The following is a 20422-nucleotide window of genomic DNA, read 5'->3' on the forward strand; positions in this document are numbered from 1 at the left end:
ACAATTTGTACTCTACGAGATAAACAAACACACTCAGCAAGCACTCACCTGCATGAAGCGGCCCTCTGAGGTCCCAAGGTTAGCAATGGTGAGGTTGCCTTTGATGAAGGTGGAGATGGATGTTAAGAGGACTTGGTTGAACTGGCCCATGAATAAGTCCACGCGCTGCAGAGCGGTGGTCAACTCTGTGCGATATTCATCGCTGCGTGCTTCACAGTCTGACGAGTTTCTCAGGAGGGTCTGGAAGAAAATATAGTCATACAGTTCATGGGAGTCCAGATGCGAACAAGCTGGTCGGAAACTTTTCAGTGCACCCTTTCAGAGCTTGGAGAGGAATGGCCAGGACAAGCGTGCAGACAAATGGCCCCAGATAGGCTTATGTGCTTCTAGAAACTGAAAGGGCTCCGGTTTCACCAAGCACTGTTGTGTATGCATATACAACCTTTCGAATGGAGGCTCATCTTATTATCATCATCTTTTTAAAAGTTTGATTTTTATTTGTTAGGCAGAGTTACGGAGAGAGGGAGAAACAGTGAGAAATACTGGGAAAAAGACAGGCAGAGAAAGAGGGAGAAAGCGAGAAAAAGGGAAGGAGGGAGGGAGGGAGAGATCTTCCATACACTGGTTCACTTTCCAAATGGCTGGCAATGGCCAGACATAACCCAGGAACCCAGAACCCTATCTGGGTCTCCCACGTAGGTGGCAAGGGCCAAACTGTGTGGGCCATTTTCTGCTGCCTTTCCAGGAGCATTAGCAAGGAGCTAGATCAGAAATGGAGCAGTCCAGACTCAAACTAGGACTCAAACTGGCACTCCTACTGGATGTTGGCTCTGCAGAGAGGTCCAATCTATGACGTCACAAGGCTAGACCCACTATCATCATTTGCACTGAAATCCCAATACATGGATACTCAAGATGTATGTTTGAGCTAGTGGTTAAGAGGCCAATGAAGACACCTACATCCTATATTAAAGAATCTCAGTTCCAGCCCTAGCTTTGCTCCTGATGGTTCTTGCTAATACACACCCTAGAAGACAGCTGCCGATGCCTTAAGTACTTGATTCCTTGCCAACCACTGGGAGACATGGATGAAGTTTTCGGCTTTTGACTCTTGCCTGCACCAACCCCAGCTACTGCTGGCATTTAGGATATGAGCTAGAGCATAGGAGTTCTTTCTGTCTTCTTTCTCTCTTAAATAATAACAAACTAAATAAAGGAAATGCATAACCTTAGCTGATGCCATTACAGCAAAAATAAAACCTTAAATATCTCAGCCTTTGGCATAAAGGTAGCACTAGTACTTGACATGTGATTTTCTAAAAAAACTGTAAAATTTATTTTATGATACAGTTCCGTAGGCTCTGGGATTTCCCTTCACCCCTTTCCAAATCTCCTCCCCACCACTGATTTCCCCTATATCATTACAATAGTATAATCCTACATAAACAGTCGTAAGTTCATCATTTAGCTATTTAAGTGTATCCTGACATTGTAGCTACAGACAATGACAGAGTCCAGCATCCTATTGTCAAGATATATTTAACAGTTTCATTGGGAGTCCATCTTTGACTTGGAAGCGAAGATGCGTACTGCATTGTACCTTCATCTTTGGATGTAAGAATCTCCATTACATGGCTACTATACATCCCCTTAAATGAAAAGCTATAAAACAAAATCAGCAATAGGAACAGAAATATAAAATTTACTACAATATGAAGTTAAATAATGTGCTACTGAATTACCAATGTGCTGTAGAAGAAATGAAAAACAAAATCAAAGATCTTTTTGAAGCAAACAACATCATTTTGCGACCTATTGAGTCAGTGAGGAAATTTTAATAAAAGAAAAAAACTTTTTAAATGAATGAAAATAAAAACAAAAATAGCACCCCCTCCCGAAATGTAGCACAAACAATATTGAAACGGATATTGGTCTTGTACTGTGCATGAAGTTTGCCTTATATACGATATTTGTTCTTTTGGGATTTACTTATTTCACTGAGCATAATGGTCTCAAGTTGGGACCATCTGTTTGCAAGTGGTAGAATTTTATTCTTTTTACTGTTTGAGTAGTATTCCATGGAATAGATGTACCATAATTTCTATATGAACTCCTCTTTTGACAGGCATCTGGGTTGTTTCCAAATAACCTATCCGGTGAAGAAATGGGTGAAGGAAATGATCAAAACAGACATTTTTCAAAATCACAAATTCAAATGGCTAATAGACATGAAGAAATGCTCAGTTCCCTAGCTTTCAGGGAAATGCAAATGAAAACCACATGGAGGATACATCTAACTCCAGCGAGATTGGCCTACATTCAGACCTCTATTAATAACACCTGCTGGTGTGGATGTGGGGAGAAAGGTACCCTCCTTCACTGTTGGTGCGAGTGTAGGCTAGTACAGCCACTATGGAGAGTGCTAAGAGAACTCAAAACTGATCTGCCATATGACCCAGGTATGCCATTTCTGGGAATTTTTCCAAAGGAAATGAAATATGCATATGAGGAAGGGATCTATAGTCCTATATTCACAGCAGCACAATCTGCAATAACATTAGATTTTTAAAACAATATTTATTTAGTCAAAAGGAAATTTTTAAAGAGAGAAAGGAAGAGAGAGAACGACAGATGAAGAGGGAGAACTTCCATCCATTGATTCAATCACCAGAATGCCACACAGCCAGGGTTAAACTGATCTGAAGCTGGGATCCAGGACTCAGTATCATGTGTGTGAGGGGGCCTAAGGCCTTGGCAGATTTCAGCTGCTTTATCAGGCCATAAACAGAGCTAGATCGTAAGTGGAACAGCTGGGACACAAACCGGTGCTTATATAGGAATGCCAGTGCTGCAGACAGAGGATTAGTGTGCAGTGCCACAGCATCAGATCTGCTGACACTACATTTTTAAAACTTTAATGTTGTCTTTTACTTTAGAGTGGAGGGAAAGGGCAAGGGAGAGAAGTGGGAGAGGAAAACAAAAGAAGAGAGAAAAAGCTTCCATCCATTGGCTTACTCTCAAGATACCCACAACAGCCAGAACTAGTCTGGGATGAAGCCAGGAACCAGGAACCTCATCTACTTTGTCCACATGGGTGCCAGCAGCCCAGTACCCCGAGCCATTATCTGTTCCTGTCAAGGATCTGCCCTGCTAGAGTCAGGAGGCAGGGCTGGGAATTGAACTCAGTTACTCTGATGTGGGAGGGTGTCTTGGTATGAGGCTCGACACCTGCTCTGATGTCATATCTTAAAATACGAGCCACCGTACACATGGTTGCACAGCAATTTTGGGGAATGCTGTTTCACAGACAATTTATAAGTTAAGCAATGGTGCACAGCTTCAAGGGCAGCATTAGATCCTGGTGCCAGTGTTAGCTTGCTTTATGCGACTCCTGTCACCTTTGTGTCTGGAAATGCACCTCACCCAAATTTCATTCCCTCCATCTGTAAGACAGTGGAGTTATAGAAACAGCACCTAGACTGCAGAGTTGTTGTAAAGACTGAAAATTAGTTCACACAAACCTCTTATCATTGAACCAGCACATTCAGAAAACATCTTCAGTACTTATTATTATGCTGAAAGACACAAAGTGTAAAAGCTGTACACCATACATCCCAGGATTCAGTTAACTGAAGGACAAGTATGACTCAATCCAGCAGTATCCTGTAGGTCCAACCTCAAACGGGAGGATTTTTTAAAGTAATTTTCAGTTGCAGGTGACAGGTAAGCACTTGCAGAAGCCTCCCTTCACCTGACACTCCATGCCTGAGGTTTTCCTTCCAGCTCTCAGCCTACAGCTGTCATGCCTCCTTTGCCAGGACCACCCACGCGTGGCCCTTGGCATTAGGGATTCTCACAACTCCTCCACGCATGCCTGGTACTCTCCCCAGGCAGCCTGAGCTTCTTGCTTGGATGACACACACATTTCTGTCTTCATTCACGGATCGAGAGAAATCAGGCTCACCGGAAGTGCTTGATTTTATAATCAGCAACTATTTCTACATTTTAAATTGCACTAAATTAATAAATACAAAGTGCTAGAGATGTTAAAGTGGATGCTTATAATTAAAAATGTTTTAGTTGAAGGCACTTATTTTGATATACAATTAAGTGTAATTTCACAATTTAATTAGAAGCTTTTCTTCGCTGAAGTGCTATAGATTGCTGTGGGGAGCAGAAGATAACTGACATGCTCTAATGATTCAGTAAGTAGCAACCAATTAATTGGTAATTCATTTTCGACGGGGATCAATCATCCATTTTGCTGAGATGGGAAGGGAACTCCTTAAATGAATGAGGGCTAGTTTTCAATCAAAGGTTCTCTGTGGGTCAAGCTGTAGTGGACGCTTTGTCCTGCGTCTTGCTGGTGCCCAAGTCTTTTCCTTTATGGTCAACCGGAAACTTTGCGGTCTCCAACCCGATGAAGGGTACAGTGCTGGTGGAGCACTGATGGCTGCATTAAGAAGTACTCTGTGTGGAACGAGGATTCTTTGATCACAAACTGTCAGTTTTTCTCAACAAGTAAGGAATTGCTTTCTTTAATCCCCAGTGTCCAGCACTGTGTTTTGCATCCAGTAGGTATTTAATAGCAGTGTTTTTTTGAAAAATTTAATGCATCAGCAAAGTTGTTGAGAAATAAAGCCCATTTTCTACCCAGCTTGCTTTGTGGTCTGCCTTGTTGAGCGGGGTGAGCAGGGGAATACAACAGCATGTTGTCCGACTCTGTGGAGTCTGCAAGCCTGGGGGAAAGGTCTTTAGCTTTTCAAAAAACACCAGGTCTTTAGCCTCTCAATACCTGTCTGCACACAGGTAAGGCATAAAGGTGGCACTGTGCACCCAGCTTAATGCAATATTTATATTGTGCTCTTCTGGGCTTCTCCTTCAGGAAATAGTGAGGACATTAAATGGCACCTCCTCAAGAGCTGCAACAATCCAGTTACAGCTCTGCTGTCCTGCAAATAACAATTCCTGAGGACACAGACGTTGCATAATGTTGGAACAGGTTTTAAAGAACTTCTTGATCCTGAAACTTGTGCAATTTGGAGCCCCAAAACAAACAGTGTGTCAGGTTCCGGCCGTACTCAAGTTTCATAAGCCAGGGACACAGAGCTTTTGCTTTTTCATTTTTCCCCCATAGTTGAAATCTGCTGACATTCAGGAAATAGCAAGAGGTAACACTGCAGCACTCAAGTTAGCAGAGTATATTCTCCTGGTCTCTTCATACTGAGAATCCTGACAAACTCAGTCGCTGGGAGCAGGGTGGCAGGAACTGGGCTCCAGGGCTGCATGCTGCTTGTGAGCTCTAACAGCAGCCCTGCCACTCACAGGAAGCTCGGGCACAGTATCACAGAGGTAAAAGAACATGCAATTACAACCGAATCTCACTCTGATTCGCTGTGCTGTGTCTGCTGCCCATTTGTGCACTGAGAATGGGGGTTGCTTCTTCTCAGTACCTTCTACTCAGTTCCTGCGTGTGGCAAATTGGGTAGGAGTGGCAGCCCCTGGAATAACCTGCTCCCATGGCTCTCCCCGCGACTTGTGTTCCCTCAAAGCCATGAGGTCTTGTGTCTCCGGGTAAAGCTGAGCACAGGTTGCAGCAAGCAGCTGTCTGGGATGGCAGCTACTCTGGAAAACCACAGAAGAGAGCACAGCAGGCTGTACACCTGCTGGCCGAGGGAGCCAGACTGCCTTGGTCCTATAGTAACAAAGGGAGGAAGAATGGAGGAGGAAGGAAGGAAGGGAGGGAGGGAGGGAGGAAAACAACATTTGACCTCTCACTGCACGTGCCAGGCACTGAACTGGGCATTTTTACAGTCTAGAAGATTCAGAGCAGCCCTCTGAGGTTTTGTCATATTTAGCATTAGGGATGAAGAGACAAAGGGGCTGCCAAGGGCTTGGTTGCAGAGCCCAGGTCACACTGAAACAGGTAGGAGAACTCAGCTGTTTTTGACTTTCACACTCATTCGTGGTTTTTTTTTTAATTTTGTTTTCTTTGCTACTGTTTACTATGCTGGGCAATGTTCCGAGGATTGCACAATTACAGTACTGGAAAAGGCTGGGCATTATTCCATTCCAATCCTTTCATGATAAGGCTGAAATTCAACATTATCTCCCAGACAATGGCAGAGAGATAACCATTAGTATGTTGGGTTGTACTAATCGGTTTAACTCTCAAATCTCTTCCAATATTTTGGATAACGGACATGACAATGCTTGCATGCAGATGACTTGAAATTTGAATCATCACCAATTTCTTTTTCTAGAATTTTCCACGTACAAATAGTTGCTAAGTCCAGCTACACATCGTGCACAGTGCTGCTCCTGAATCCCTGGCCCCAAGATGAGGACTTCCTCTCACAGTATTCAAAGCTGCCTTGATTTATCCTTTTTAGCCTGCCTGCCCTTAGGGAGTTAAGATCAGATGACCTTTTGGGCCTCTCAAATTATCTATGTGGTTACGCTGACATGGAGACAGTGCTTTGCCTACCACTTGTCATTGGTACTTTTTTCTCATAAAAACCTGTAGCCTAGCCCTTTTTTAAAAACCTTTCTGTATGAAATTTTTTTTTTAAAGGTCTGAGTTTATTTGAAAGACACACACACACACACACACACCATTTACCATCCAAATCCCTACAGCTGCAGGGCTGAAGTTAGGAGGTGAAAACTCAATGTGGGTCTCCTATGTGGGTCACAGGCAGACGACCAGACCTGGGACTGGAATTAGGCATTTCAATATGGGAAGCAAGTGTTTCAAGCAGTCTTAACCAGCAAGCTACATGAGAGGCCTTGTGACCAACAGAAGTCACCTGTCCTACTGGGTGAGGATGGGGAGGTAGTGACACAGAATGAGGTGGATAATGAAAGATGTGACTCACAGGGGAAAACAATCACCCAAGGCAAGTGCTTAAGTTCACACACATTCCAAGTGCAACCACTGACTTGGCACACTTGAATACACACTTCAGCACTGTTGCTTACCATTCTTGAGAGGAGCAGATACTACCGGGAGGGGACACACAGGGGCCTGAAAGCCTGGTGGGAGAAATTTTAATTTTCATATATGAAGTTACCTTAAGAATACATGGAAAAATGGAATTCAAAGACAAACTGATTTTGGTGCAAAAATTTTTATGTCCATCTTTTTCTATCAGATTTTTTTTGCATGCATGATTTTCAAAAGAAATTTTGCATGAAAAGTGAATGTTTTAAAATTTCATTTTCTGTGAATTTTTTGAAATGCCCTAACACACACATATACGTGCTATGTTTGTATAGATAGCATACAAACACTCTATATTCCTTACATTGCCTCAAGATTCTTAGTTATATATGCCTACAGTATTTCTGGGGAGAATCCTCACCCTGGGGCCTAAGGATTGGCAGAAAGGAAAGACGAATCTAGGGTCATTTCTGGTTCTGTTCTAGCTGGGATTTGCAGAGTTGCTGGCCTCAGGCAAATCACTTGTTTCTGTCTGGTCCCAGCTTCACCTTAGCTATGGAATAAACATTTGTTTGTAGTGTTTCCAGTGGGTCCAACTGTTCTGAGCACTGCATACATACAAATTCACGCAATCCCATCAGAAGCATACGAAGGAACAGAGGCACCCAGTGGGTCACGTGCAGGGTCAGGAGGTGATGTCTACGGCCCAAGTGACTGGGTTCCTGCCACTCACAGCGAAGACTAGGGTTGTGTTCCTCATCCCAGCTTCAGCCCAGCCCAGACTTGGCCCTACTATTTGGGGAGTACAGCAGCAGAAGGGAGCTCTCTTTTGAATAAACAGATATAATTAAAACTTTATAAAATAAGAAGTATTCTTCTACAATTTGGAAGTCCTGCTACAACACTTTTCATGACTATTTGTTACCTGACTTGGGCATTTGGCTTTTTTTAAAAATAAAAATAAAATCAAAGTACTCTGTTTCAACATATTTGATTCAAAATCTTTCTCCTAGTTAGCCTCATGATGTATGCAGTGAATAGGTAATCACATTTGATTCAGTGTAATTAAGGATGCGATATATGTAAAATAGTGATTCTTTCAATTGATCTATAGGATAGATTTAGCTCACCTATAGACAATTTAAGCCAGTCTTAAGATTTTTAATATATTTACTTTTCATTCAATTTTTAAATCTTAGGATTCTTGAAAAATAAGTTTTTTTTTGAAAATGAACTATTTTATTAGATTGTTCAGTTGATTCATACCAGGTTTCTTCCCATCTTGATCATGACTAAATTACCAGCAGCATTTTAATATAAATTTTATCCATAATCATGCTTCATATAAATTCTAGATATACAAAATAACAGTTTTTCTGGGGACACAATTTTCAAAATAAAAAATTTCTCTTTGCCTACATCCTAGAACTTTTCTTAGATTGGCTAAAAACCCAGCTATACGAAATTTCAGGAATTTCATATAGCTTATCTCCTTAGATTTCATTCATGTGGTCTTTATCACACAGGGTGAGGAAAGGGGATGGTGAGAAGCCAACTGCAGGCTGATGAACAGTGCTTTGAACTTCCATATCAGCTATGTTCCTTACAGGCGGGTTCTAAATCCTCTTATACTCAAAGGTCTAGGATTCCTGGGTTCTTGGCAAAATGAAGAGTGAGTTAACTGGCAGGGCAGGCCTTTCTCTACAGGCTCCCTGATGCAAAACAGACTCATAGTGGTCCAATCCTAAGAAGCCAATCACGTCATCTGTAGAATGAAAAGAGTTCCATCTGATGTGCTCAACACGGTCTAGAAGAGAGACAGCGACTCAGTGCTTCCACCTCCACTACTTGCCCTTGATGAAGTAATCCTCAGCCTCTGGTTCCTGCCCACCTGAGAGCTGGGCAGAGGAGCACTGCTGGGGGAGCTGACGTGTTTCTAGGAGGGAGGAATGGGTATCCTCCCTGGCTGTGGCTTAGAGACAGCCAGGAGTGGAGCACAGCAGGGGTCCAGCCAGTGGCTGCCGTGCTCTGGTGACTCAGAGGTGCCGGATTCTGCAGCTGCCCCGCTCTCACAGCCTCACGGCGGTGGCCTCAGCTGACACCCTCAGTGCTCTCTTCCGAGGACCAGCCCTTACCCCATCACTGCTCCCAGGCTACTTCTAAATAAACCACATTTCTCCCACAGCCAGCTCCTGCTCCAGTCTCGTACTTCCACATGGCATCCATTACTAACCTTTCTCCAAGGTTAGGTCTCCACCCTGAAGCTTCCCTTTCCTTTGTTATTCAAATCCACTCACTGACTTTTACCAATTTTGTCCAGGAATTAAGAGGAAAGCTCCTACTTGGCCTCCCACAATCCGATTTCCTGATTCCACAGTCCAGTTTTTTGATCTTTTCAGTGAATGCTCCCCAATCACCCTTTCAGTACATCCCATCGTCGTCACACCAGCTTGGTGGGAGAATCTGTTACATGAACATAGAACAGCCCGATCTCAAAGCCTCAGCTCTTCACATGCTCAGGTAAAAAAAAAAAATTTCAGGCTTAAATTAAGTGATGCAGGTGCTATGGTATTTCTTTCATTTACACAATCATTCAAAATACATCAATCTGCAGTAGGTTGACTTGTGGCCTCACCATCACCCTCTCACACAAATTTATGTCTGTCAAGAACTTACAGAATGGGAGCTTGGTTAAGGACAGTGAGATGAAGTTGTCCTGAATTTATTGCAGACACTAAGTCCAAAGACTCTTGTCTTTTACAGGAGAGGACACTGAGAGACACACACGGAAGGTAGGAAGCCAGAGGCACAGACAGGAGTGAGGCTGCCTCAACTGCAGGAAGACCTGGGCACCTGATCTGCCGGTGCAAGCAGGGATGCTTCCCTGGAATCCCACAGCAGACATAACCTAGCAGATAACTCAAGTTTAGATGTCTGGCCTCCGGAATTGAGTGAAAACAATTTTTGTTGTTGTTGTTTAAAGCCACCAACTTTGTAGTAATTTGCTATGGCAGCTCTGGGAAAACAAAGAAAAGCTACAACAAGTGACCCAGTCTGTGTAGATGCTAGAAGCATAAAGCAGCTAGTGAAAACATGTGAGTCCCCACCACGTGCAACTGAAACAGTCTCTGCTACTGTTAGAGCTAGTGATGCCTTTAATGTCTGTCTGTAAGATCAAAATCCAAACTTTTGATAATTTAAGTGAACAATCCTCAGTTTCTCCACCTGTAAAATGGAAACTCTCATATCTGTTACACAGAATTACTTGTAGCTTAGGACTAAGGCGATTCATGGCTCTCCAAAATGTGCAACTCTGCTATCTTTCCACTGTCACACTTCATCATTCCCTAAAACTGGTTTGATATTAAATATTTTCAAGAGACATAAGATTCTTGTGACTTTTTTTTTTTTGCTGTTAAACTCTTTAAAGAGTATAAACTCTATTAAGAAAAAGTGAAGTGGGCAAATGTGGTATAGTGGGTTAAGCCACTGCTAGAGATAACTTCAGTCCCCTCTGTGGGCGCTGATTGAGTTCTGACCTTTCTACTTTCAATCCAGCTCCCTGCAAAAGGACCTGGGAAGGCAGTGCAAAATGGCCTAAGTACTTGAGCCTGGGACACACGTGTGGAAGCCTGGGAGTTTCTGGCTCCTGGCTTTGGTCTGCTCTAGCCCTGGATGCTGTGGCCATCTGGAGAGTGAACCAAAGGCTGGAAGATTTCTTTTTTGTGTCTCCACCTCTAAATCTGTTGTTCTTTCAAATAAACAAATCTTAAAAAAAAAAAAAAGAAAAGAAACAGATAGGGAAGCCAATGGTAGAAGTGAAAGTTGCATGGATCTCAAGACAAAGTTAACTAGTGGAGAGGGAAGGGAGAGATACTTGTAGTTGTAGCAGCATATGTTGTATGAATGAGTTTATGTGTATATATACATGCGCAAACACCATACTTACATTTAAGTGAAATAAATACATATTCACCCTCAGGGTAGTTATCATCAGGATTCCAGACTCATCTTTAGAAGGTTATGGCCTTTGGAATTCTAAGTGTTACATTTTTGCTTCTTTATCTCCACTTCCTAAGGTGAATCAGATCTAAAACAGATGAGCCCATGTGGTTTTGGTTAGCAGCCTTCATACTGTACTTCAATCAGATCCAGGAGCGACAGTGATTCATAAAGAACAGTGTTCCAAGTGTGGCAGGTTTCGTGTTTTGTGTTAAAGAGGTCTTCTTCTTTTCTCTATTTAGTTAATGGAATCCATATTTTAATGTGTTTATTTGGAGAAATAGAAGAGATAGTCAGAAGACATAACACTAGTTGCCCTGTACCACCCAGTAAGACACAAATGGTTCTTCTTGTGGTTGATAAGAGCCCTGGTGTGTTTATGTTTCTAACAGTGTCATGCTCAATAGAGAAGGGCAGCTAGCTGTCTTGGTGGAGAGCAACAGGAGGTGAAAGATGAGTGAAATGAGAATCCTTCAGCTGTGCCTCCAATCTATTGTGTAAGCCCACGGCTGCATTGTAGTGTGCCATTAGCCCAACTACCCTTACCACTTATCCCTCCTCTCTATCTTAACAGTGTGGAGTGAGACCCTTATCTCCTCCCCTTGTTTCGGATCAGATCTGTAATTCACCTCAGTGGCTAAGGGACCTGATGCCCACTCAGTTCTCTTCTCATCTCACAGCACTGACACCAAGGTGGCCTCAGGGAGGTTTCTGTCTGGGGTAGGTACACAGCAGGTACATAGGAAGTAATGCCACTGTGGAGTGCAGGCCCCTGGCCACAGGAAAGGTGTTATCAGTAAAGACTTATGCCTGTGACTTTTCCTTAATCCCACACATCATCTTCAACTTGAAAGCATACATGGTGACTGGTTTTGTGGTGTACGGCCAGCATCACAATATGAACACCTTTTCCTTTCCTGGTACTCCATGTCCAATTTACCTGGGAAAGTATCAGAAGGCTTGGATCCCTGCAATACATGTGGGAGGGCTGGATGGGGCTTCTGACTCCTGGCTTTAGCGTGGTTCAGCTCCAGCTGATACAGTAACGTGGAGACTGAACTGGTGGAGGGAAGACTCTTGCTCTCTTTTCTTGTCTATTTCTTCTTCCAAAAGCAATTAGTTTTGTTGCATGTGTGTGCGTGTGTGTGTAAAACCATAGATTGATGGCCAGTAGGGTATCCCTCATGGTACCATTACTCAAGCAACATCCACTAGAAGATGCTGCCTAAAATCCCTCTGCTAGGTAACACCACCTACTCAAAGGGGCAGTTTTGTTGGAAGAGTCAAAATACTTGAAGGAGCAAGGAAGGTGTTTCCTCTTGCTTCTCTTAATAGCTTTAGTTCCTTCCTTAATAGAGCACAAAGCCTGGCACTTTTGCTTATTAACTCTCCCTGTCTTTATCTTGTCTCTGATTTATCTTCACTTCAACCTGGCAGTCAGAAAAGGGTGTGTGTAAAGAAGGAGCAGTGACAATGGTGCACAGAACTTTGGGGGTTTTCTTCAGTGTTAACTTACTTCTGGGAAACTCCTCAGTTTTACAAATAGGCTTTTAGAGATTTAGGAGAGAGAGAAATTATTTTATGTAAAACAATTTGGTTTTACTAATCAGCATTCTATCACATCAGTCTATCTGAGCTTTTGTGCATGGTGCTGGAACAAGGTAAGTGACAACTTCTGAGGCAGATCGAGCAGTATGTGTGAAGGCATGGTTGGGAGGAATACAGATTCTGGAAGTCAGAAGAATGATAAGGTGGAGAGCAGGCTGGGTGGACAGCTATGTTTGAGCCACGGCCATTATCAGCTTACAGGGTCAGTTGTGCAACTCTGGGAGAGATCTCGTCCACTGGTTTGCTCTCCAAATGTTTGCAGCAGCTGGTACAGGGCTAAGTTAAAGGCGAGAGTCCAAGGATCCAGTACCTGAGCTGTCACTGCTGTCCCAGAGTTGAGACTGGAATCCAGTCCTTCCCATATGAGACGCAGGCATCCCAAGCAGAGCTTTGTGTCAGAGCCAAGCACCTGCCCCTCTTCCAAATTTTCTTTTAGTGATAAAAACTGCTGTAGTAGTAACGCTGAATTGGCTTTTTGAGGGGATTTATGCCAAAGAAATCAGCAAACACTATCCATCAGGGGCTTCAGAGTTAAACATTTACCAGCATAGCCCTGGGTGTGAGGGTTGATCAACAAAGGCCAGGACCAAGGTAAGAAGGTTTAGAAAGGTCAGCAGGCTGAGAAGCATGATTTTCTTTCACTCTGAAATCCATAGGAGAGCCCTGTGATTATTTTAAGGATGCAGTTTTACAAATGGGGCTGCTCCCCGAAAAGGTTCCTTAACTCCAGCAGCATTCTGGAACATAAGATTGGGTTCGGATGAGGACGCAGCCAGGGGAGAAGAAGTTTTATCTTTATTGGCATATTTTTCAATACACTGAAAATCCCTGTCTGAAATGATAGCATTTTCTGTGTCTGCTTTGTATACATGTAGGAGATAAGGGTTAACGCACTTTCAACTTTGCATTTGCTGTGAATGACTAAGTGCTATTCTGCAGAGGGCCACCATGATGAAGGGGACTGTGCTAATGCAGAAAACTGCTCATAGACTGAGTAATTCCTTGGGAGTTGTAGATTTCTCCAAATCAAACCAGCAGCTGGATAAGGAGCTTAGCAAAGTCAAAACTGGGGCTTGGGCTCAAGCATGATCGAGAGCCAACATGGGTTAATGAATGAGAAAGGTTGTGTAAACTATTACTTAATCCCACCAGAGGGTTTCCTGAGCCACTGGGAACTGGGTTGAGGTTGATAGACAGGAACAAGGTTAGCAGGAGACAGTATTAAACAAACAACAGCTCAGTTTAATTTGTGATTTTACTTGTAGATCAGTATATGAAATGCAACCTTGACTAACAGCAAGAAAGGTAAAATGAGGCTATACTAATATTGTTCTTAAAAGAATTATTCAGCTGTTCACTGGAATAGGGGTTTGTTTTCACATATTGATAGATAAAATAGAAGTTTTTTGACTGTTTCCTAACTAGTTCTTGAACCTTCAGCATATGGCTTTGAATAAGTCCCTGGAGCTGTAACAGCAGGTTTCAAGGACCAAGAGGATGCAGAGAAAGCTTCTAATATCTAAAGTTCACAAAATACTAAATTAACATTCACATATGAAAATTTACATGCATATGTTCCAAATATTTTCTAATCCGTTTTCATGAGTTACTCTGCATTCAACTGATTGCCACATTATTAGGAACATAACATTCTCAACAGGATATAGCTTATACCACAGTGACCCAAGATCCTATAATAAATATTTTTAAAAGTAGAAACTTTTTTTAGGTGTGGTGAAATCACTTTTATGAGTCTTATAACTATGCCACAAATATTGATCTCTAAATTCCCAATATTGAGATGAGCATCTTTTAGTGGAATCTACTAAAAAAAGTGGAGACAGATATTACTCTGCCTCCAAATTTGTAAATGTTGCCTATATGTTTCTAAGTAGTTAATTCTAGGAGGTGTCTGGACAACAAAATTAGAATTATCATCAGAATTTATAATTATTATTAATTCCTAAAAATACATTTAACTGAAAGAGAGAGGTATGGGGGAAAGACAGTGACAGAATAGTATCTGCTGCTTCACTCTCCATAGGCTCCCAACAGCCATGGATGGGCCAGGCCAAATCTAGGAACCTGGAATCTGAGTTTGCCATCTGGCAGCAGAAGAGCCAACCACCTGAACACCACCTGCTGCTTTCCCTGTGGTGTATTCACAGTAGGAAACCAGAATCACAAGCTGTGCTGGCACCCAAACCCAGGCCCTCAGAGAGCAGATGTGGTAGTTCAGAGCGCCTTTTAGCCTGAACCAAACACCTATGGTACCAATGTTTAAGGCTGTCATATATTTTAGTCTTCTCTGTACTCATACATGTCAAAAACCTGTACTTTGACCTTTCAGCATTAAGTTTTACTTACAGCTGTTACATTGTATTACTCATTCATTTGCAAACACTGACATATCTCCTTAAGATTGGACTAGTAACAGAACTAACCTTATGGTATGCATGGCCAAGTCTACCTGGACTCACTCAATTTGTTCCCGTGACTATTCTGAAAAACAGGAAGTTCAGTTAAGAATAAAAAAAAAATTGCTCAGTTTTTCTTCACATTGGCTATGGATCAGTACAATGTATTGATAGGTTACTTCTCCATTATTCCTTCAATAATACATTTACTAATTGTTTACTATAAAGTTGGATCTACAAGTTTATAATTTGTGAATTACCAGGTATGTCATATTCTATTATATATGCTGCTTCATTTGTTTAATTTAGTTCGTGCAGCCTATGAACTCAGCTAACATGATCTCATTTTCACTTCTATTCTCTAACTTTGGAACATTCTCTTCTCATGTTGTTGAAATGGAAGGAAAATATCTCACTTTTCTATGATCTTTCCTGAGGTTTTGTGTGCCCTGCCCCCTCCCCACTACTGTGCTCTTATAAACAGTCTTTTACACCCAAGATTGTGGTTACTTTCATGGAAAATAACTGGTACTTGTAAGTAATCACAGCTCTCAAAAGGGGCAAGCCAGTGACCTCTTCTGGCTTGTGACAGGGGCATCACCCTGATGATTAAACGCCTCCTAGTTCCTTGATAAACACCACTCCTTCTTGTCCAGAGATAAGTGACTAAGGAACAGAGAAAAAGACAGAATCTTCCTTTTTATTCCCTATACATGATTTCACAACCGCACTTCAAACTTTCCTGGTCTGTGGTTGTGAGAAAGGCAGGCTGGTTTACGATAAAAATACAAGTGGAAATGTTATCAAGTACTTTTACACAAACACTTCAGCAACTCAGACTGTTTTTGTTTATTGTGTTAAATAAATACAAAGATTTCTTTTGGAAGAGGAATTCTTTGTCGAATGTACTTGGCACTATTTATCGTCTTCCCTTTGCAAAGCATGTGCTTAGCTACAAAGAGGAGAGCCTGCCTTCTAAGACCTCAAGCTTATTCTGATATTTGCACAATTCAGTCCTTATAGACCAATGTGATTTCAATGAAAGGGAAAGGCTGCAGCTACAGATGGAGAACCTTGCCTACCCATCAGGAGAATAGAGAGTTGGCTCCAATTGGAGAGCACACAGTTGTACATCAGTAGGTGCTCATGATATCCTTGTGAGTTGGAGTGCTTGTCTCTCCGCCCTTGACACCACATGATTCTCATGAGAAGGAAAATGTCTAAAAACAGATGCCATTGTGCAGCACTCAGTACACAGATGCAATGTGATTGGGGGTTCACTCATCATCACCTTCCCCTGAGTTCTAGTAATGACTACAAGTTTGGTAGTTTCAAAGGAGCTCATTTTATGTGTCCTCAGATTTGTAGGACTCTCTTTGTCATGGGACTTACTGCTTACAAGACAACCCTGTTCTACAGTAAGAGAAATGTGTGCTTCTGACAAACAGGGTCCCCTTCTGATCACAGAAAGAAGAAATGACTTGGCTTGACATGAGAAACACCTGCTTTGAAAGAAACTAAGGGAACAGGTCCTCAGAGTGCAACCTGCACTATATCCTCAGCATCTAGAAATCTATAGTTAGCTTCATTTTAAAAAAAAAAAAGTTCCATGCTTAATAAAACAAATTAGTTCATTTAGAAATTAAAGAGAAGCAAAGTTTAAACATACAGATAAATTATTATGTTTAAAATAAGAAATGTGTAAAGGCTACATTTCTTAGCATATCACTACTTTTCGTGAAGTTTTGTAAGTATAAGATAATATGCAGTGGCTTGTCCTTACAGGATGAAGCTTATGAAACAAGTAATGACTATCAGCTTATTACATGCTCTCTGTATATCTTCCCATGTACTAAGGATGTATTACTTTTCCTAAAATTTTAAGCTTTATCTGAGAAGTTAACTTTCATTTACTCAGGGAGGCCTTTTGTGACTAAACTGTAAAACAGAGATATTCCTTTTCATTTGTGTTCATAGATATTTACTTCCCTTGCAAATATATCATAAGTCATGATGTAGAAGGGACTTTCAAAAAGTCTGTGGGAAAGTATAAAATAAAAGTTTATTTTGGTGTAAAAAAATTGGAATTGTTACAGTCTTTTCATAATATGCATTTTCCATGGACTTTCTGATTTGTCCATGAGCCTGACTGCTCACTGTTACGTCTGTCATTATGTTTGCTTCGGAAAGACGAGCGCCCAGCTCATTCACCACTGTAATACCAGGAGGGTTACACAAAGCAGAAATAACTCTTGAATTTCTTGTCCAATACTGGTTATATGAATAAATCCTTTCTTCTTTCTCTTGTTGAAATGATTACTAGTTTTGGGTCATTTTGCACACTAAATAAAATGGTTGGGCTTCTAGCACTTGGCTTAAACGAATAAGATAAAAGAACAAGGCCATAATGTGATTAGTTTAAAATAAATGGAAAATATTGCACATTTTATTGTCAAGATAATTTTGAGAGATATTCGTTTAGCTATTGACTGCCACTACATTAGTGTTTGTAATCTGCTTAGTGCATTAGCACTAAATACTATTGACTCAGTCAGAGCTAACAGGCCAATTTAATCTTTGCATTTGTCCCATTTCCTGAGCATCACTTCACTTATGCTTTAGTTAGCAGACTGGTTGCTAGCCTACCGAGAGTTAAACAGACATTTTAAAACTTAAATATCATTAAAAAATTTAATACACAGATAGACACTTTTTTGGTGTGGGGACATATTCTAGCTAAACATGAATAATCTGTATATTTTGAGAGAACAAGTCAGCAAACTTAATTTTCAGAAAATCAGATCTAGGAAAACATGTTTTCCAAATCAAAACTGACCTTAATGCACCCCTTTTATCTGGGCTCTGATTTGAAGCATCATTCACCATTTTCATGTCCTCTAACTAATGAAACTTTCGGAGATATACCCAGATGAGACAACTGAAGTCATTCAGTTGGAATCATGATGTATTTTTTAAATAGTTATACTATTTGTAAGGCATTTTCCCCTGTTACTAAAAAACAAGATTGATTAAAAACAAGCCTGTATCCTACATTAGCATGGAACTGTTGGCCATTTTGCTGTCATCTTGTTCTGAAGAGTATTTTGAAGTGTCACTAAGTAAGTGGTCACATGGCGTCTGCTCCTATCAGTGCAGGTCTGGAGTGAAGGGCAGTCAGCTGCTTCCGTAAGGCAGGAACAGGCTTTCAGACCAGGAAGTCAGCACTGTTCAGCAAGTAACTCATATGTAAATGAATCTGCCTGGAACATTTTAGTTAGAAAAGTATACATAATTAGCAGCCTGGAATGTATCCAGCCTCCAGAATCACTTACCACATTCCCTATTAAAAAGAAAAAAAAAAAAAATCCAAGGAGTTCTAATGACTGCAAGAGTAGCTGAGCCCTTGATTTCACTTCCTGGATAAAAGAGCATTTATATCCCTCCTTGGACACTGGAGATGTGACTTGAGGGCACGTATCTGGGCACTGAGTCATTCTGCTCTTCTTATGCCCACCAAACCAGCCTCCTTGCCAATACATGAATAAGCAATGGCAAACATTCCTGGTAAATCTTCCATACAACAGACAGAACCTCATTTTTCTTATTAGAATGAGGAGATAAGCATGCAGGTGGGACGGGCACTGTTAAGACACAAGTCTGAAGTGAGAGGTAACACCCAAAGCTCGGAAGTTTAATCTGACTAAAAACTCATACTACTCAAAGAAGTTGCTCTTCTTATCAAAATGTACAATCCCACATTCTTCCAGAAATCTCAAATCATGTAGTATGGCAACGAAAATACCATGTATCTGCACTGTGGCTTCAAAGTTTTATTAGCATTTGAGCTTTCAAAAAATCTCTCTTGAGAGTTTTTCTTTAAGATTTTGAACGAACTCCTCATTGTTGATTGCAATTTTGCCAATAGAATTTGCATGCGAAAATCAACTACTTAAATAAAACATAGCTCCTATATCTCTTTCCAAGGACATTAAGAAGAATGAATGGGAAGTGCAAGTGACATAGTTAATGACCCACACCAAGTGGGAGATACTACCAACCACGTCATGCAATACAACCCAGAGAGCCCTACCTACACTTCTGGTGACAGTTTTAATTCCACCATATCCTTTTATGGTTACAGTTATTGGAAATACTATGTCCTTGCTGTTTTGTCTTTCCTGGCAAAGTTCTGTCAATGAACTACTCAAAGGTTCAAAGACAGGTTGTTGGAGGAAGTGGAGGAAGGGAGAAGACAAAGGGCGTGTGTTCCCTTAATACACCCACTGACCTCAGAGTGTTAACAAAATTGTGGAAAGAAGCTAACTTTAAGTATCTTCTAACACAATTGTGCAATATGCTACTTCTCCTGGGACAGACAGAGAATTCAAATAAATAAGTTAGAAAGCGGCAACACACTAAGTCCAGGCGGAAAATGAAGTACAGCCTACAGAAGGAAAAGAGATCAAGTAAAAAATTAATGAATTTCCACTTATATTAAAATCCTTATACCTTGAGGATTTTCCTTCTTGCAAGATTCAACTTTGTACCTACTACATTTGGTCCAGGGCCAAAATATTCAGTGTTTAGGTTTAGTTATCATGAATGAAGAATTTCCAATATTTTTCATATATTCTCTCATTTCTGAGCACAGGAAGTGAAATAATTGTAATATGACTTCATATTTTTCATCCCTAATACAAAATGCATTCTCCAGAGAGTACTAGATTGTTTAAGTAAGGCAGGCCAAACCAATATAATTACATGGATGTTATTTGTAACACTGATTCCACATTTGCAGTTCATACGGTGTGGGAGATTATAGATATATGGCCATGAAGAGTTATAAATCTTTGTTTATTTTATTAAATATTACAGGACATGCCCTGAGGATGACAGATCAATAATGGTCCTTGTGGTTTTCCTGATGGAAGGCTGCAATTATTTTCTTCCATTACAACTTAAACGTAACTCAATTTTCCTCAGCTGTCATCTTTATAACAGTAATAAAGACGCATCACTGTATGCTTATTTTTCTGCCTATTTCTATTACTTCTTGTTCACATTTTGGTTTGATTTTTGCTCTCATTCAAAACTACTCTAATTGTTTTGCTTTTTTCCTTTGCTGGCTGAGCAATGACCCTGTAACTTTGGCACTCTAATGCGGAGATGGAAAATTACTACCTTAAGTTTCCTTTATTTTGGGAAGCAGTTGGCTTCTCTTTGGAGTATAAATGATATTTAAAAACAAGGAAGCCTGATACAAACAATCCAGGAGATTGGCTTTTTCTAAAACCACGTTATCTGTGAACCCTTGTTTCTGTGGAGTGACAAGCACATAAGCACAGTTTCTTGGAGTGCCAAGGGTCTATCGAGACAAAGTTGGGCAAAGGAGCACAATTTATGTGTCCAGCTTGACTACAGAACAATTCTGATGCAATGTTTTTCTTCTCAC

At 41.0% G+C, this 20422-nt stretch overlaps 1 protein-coding gene across 3 annotated transcripts in view; it reads right to left on the minus strand.

Moving 5' to 3' along the window:
- Positions 1–20422, minus strand: part of MET (MET proto-oncogene, receptor tyrosine kinase) — a 109149-nt gene that overhangs the window by 58585 nt on the left and 30142 nt on the right. For all 3 annotated transcript variants that reach the window (XM_058681476.1, XM_058681475.1, XM_058681477.1), the window contains one exon: positions 49–240. In XM_058681476.1, the coding sequence (XP_058537459.1) occupies positions 49–240 (192 nt within the window). The remainder of the gene's footprint in view (positions 1–48; positions 241–20422) is intronic.

This window comes from Ochotona princeps, chromosome 25 (assembly GCF_030435755.1).
Source record: "Ochotona princeps isolate mOchPri1 chromosome 25, mOchPri1.hap1, whole genome shotgun sequence".
NCBI lineage: Eukaryota > Metazoa > Chordata > Mammalia > Lagomorpha > Ochotonidae > Ochotona > Ochotona princeps.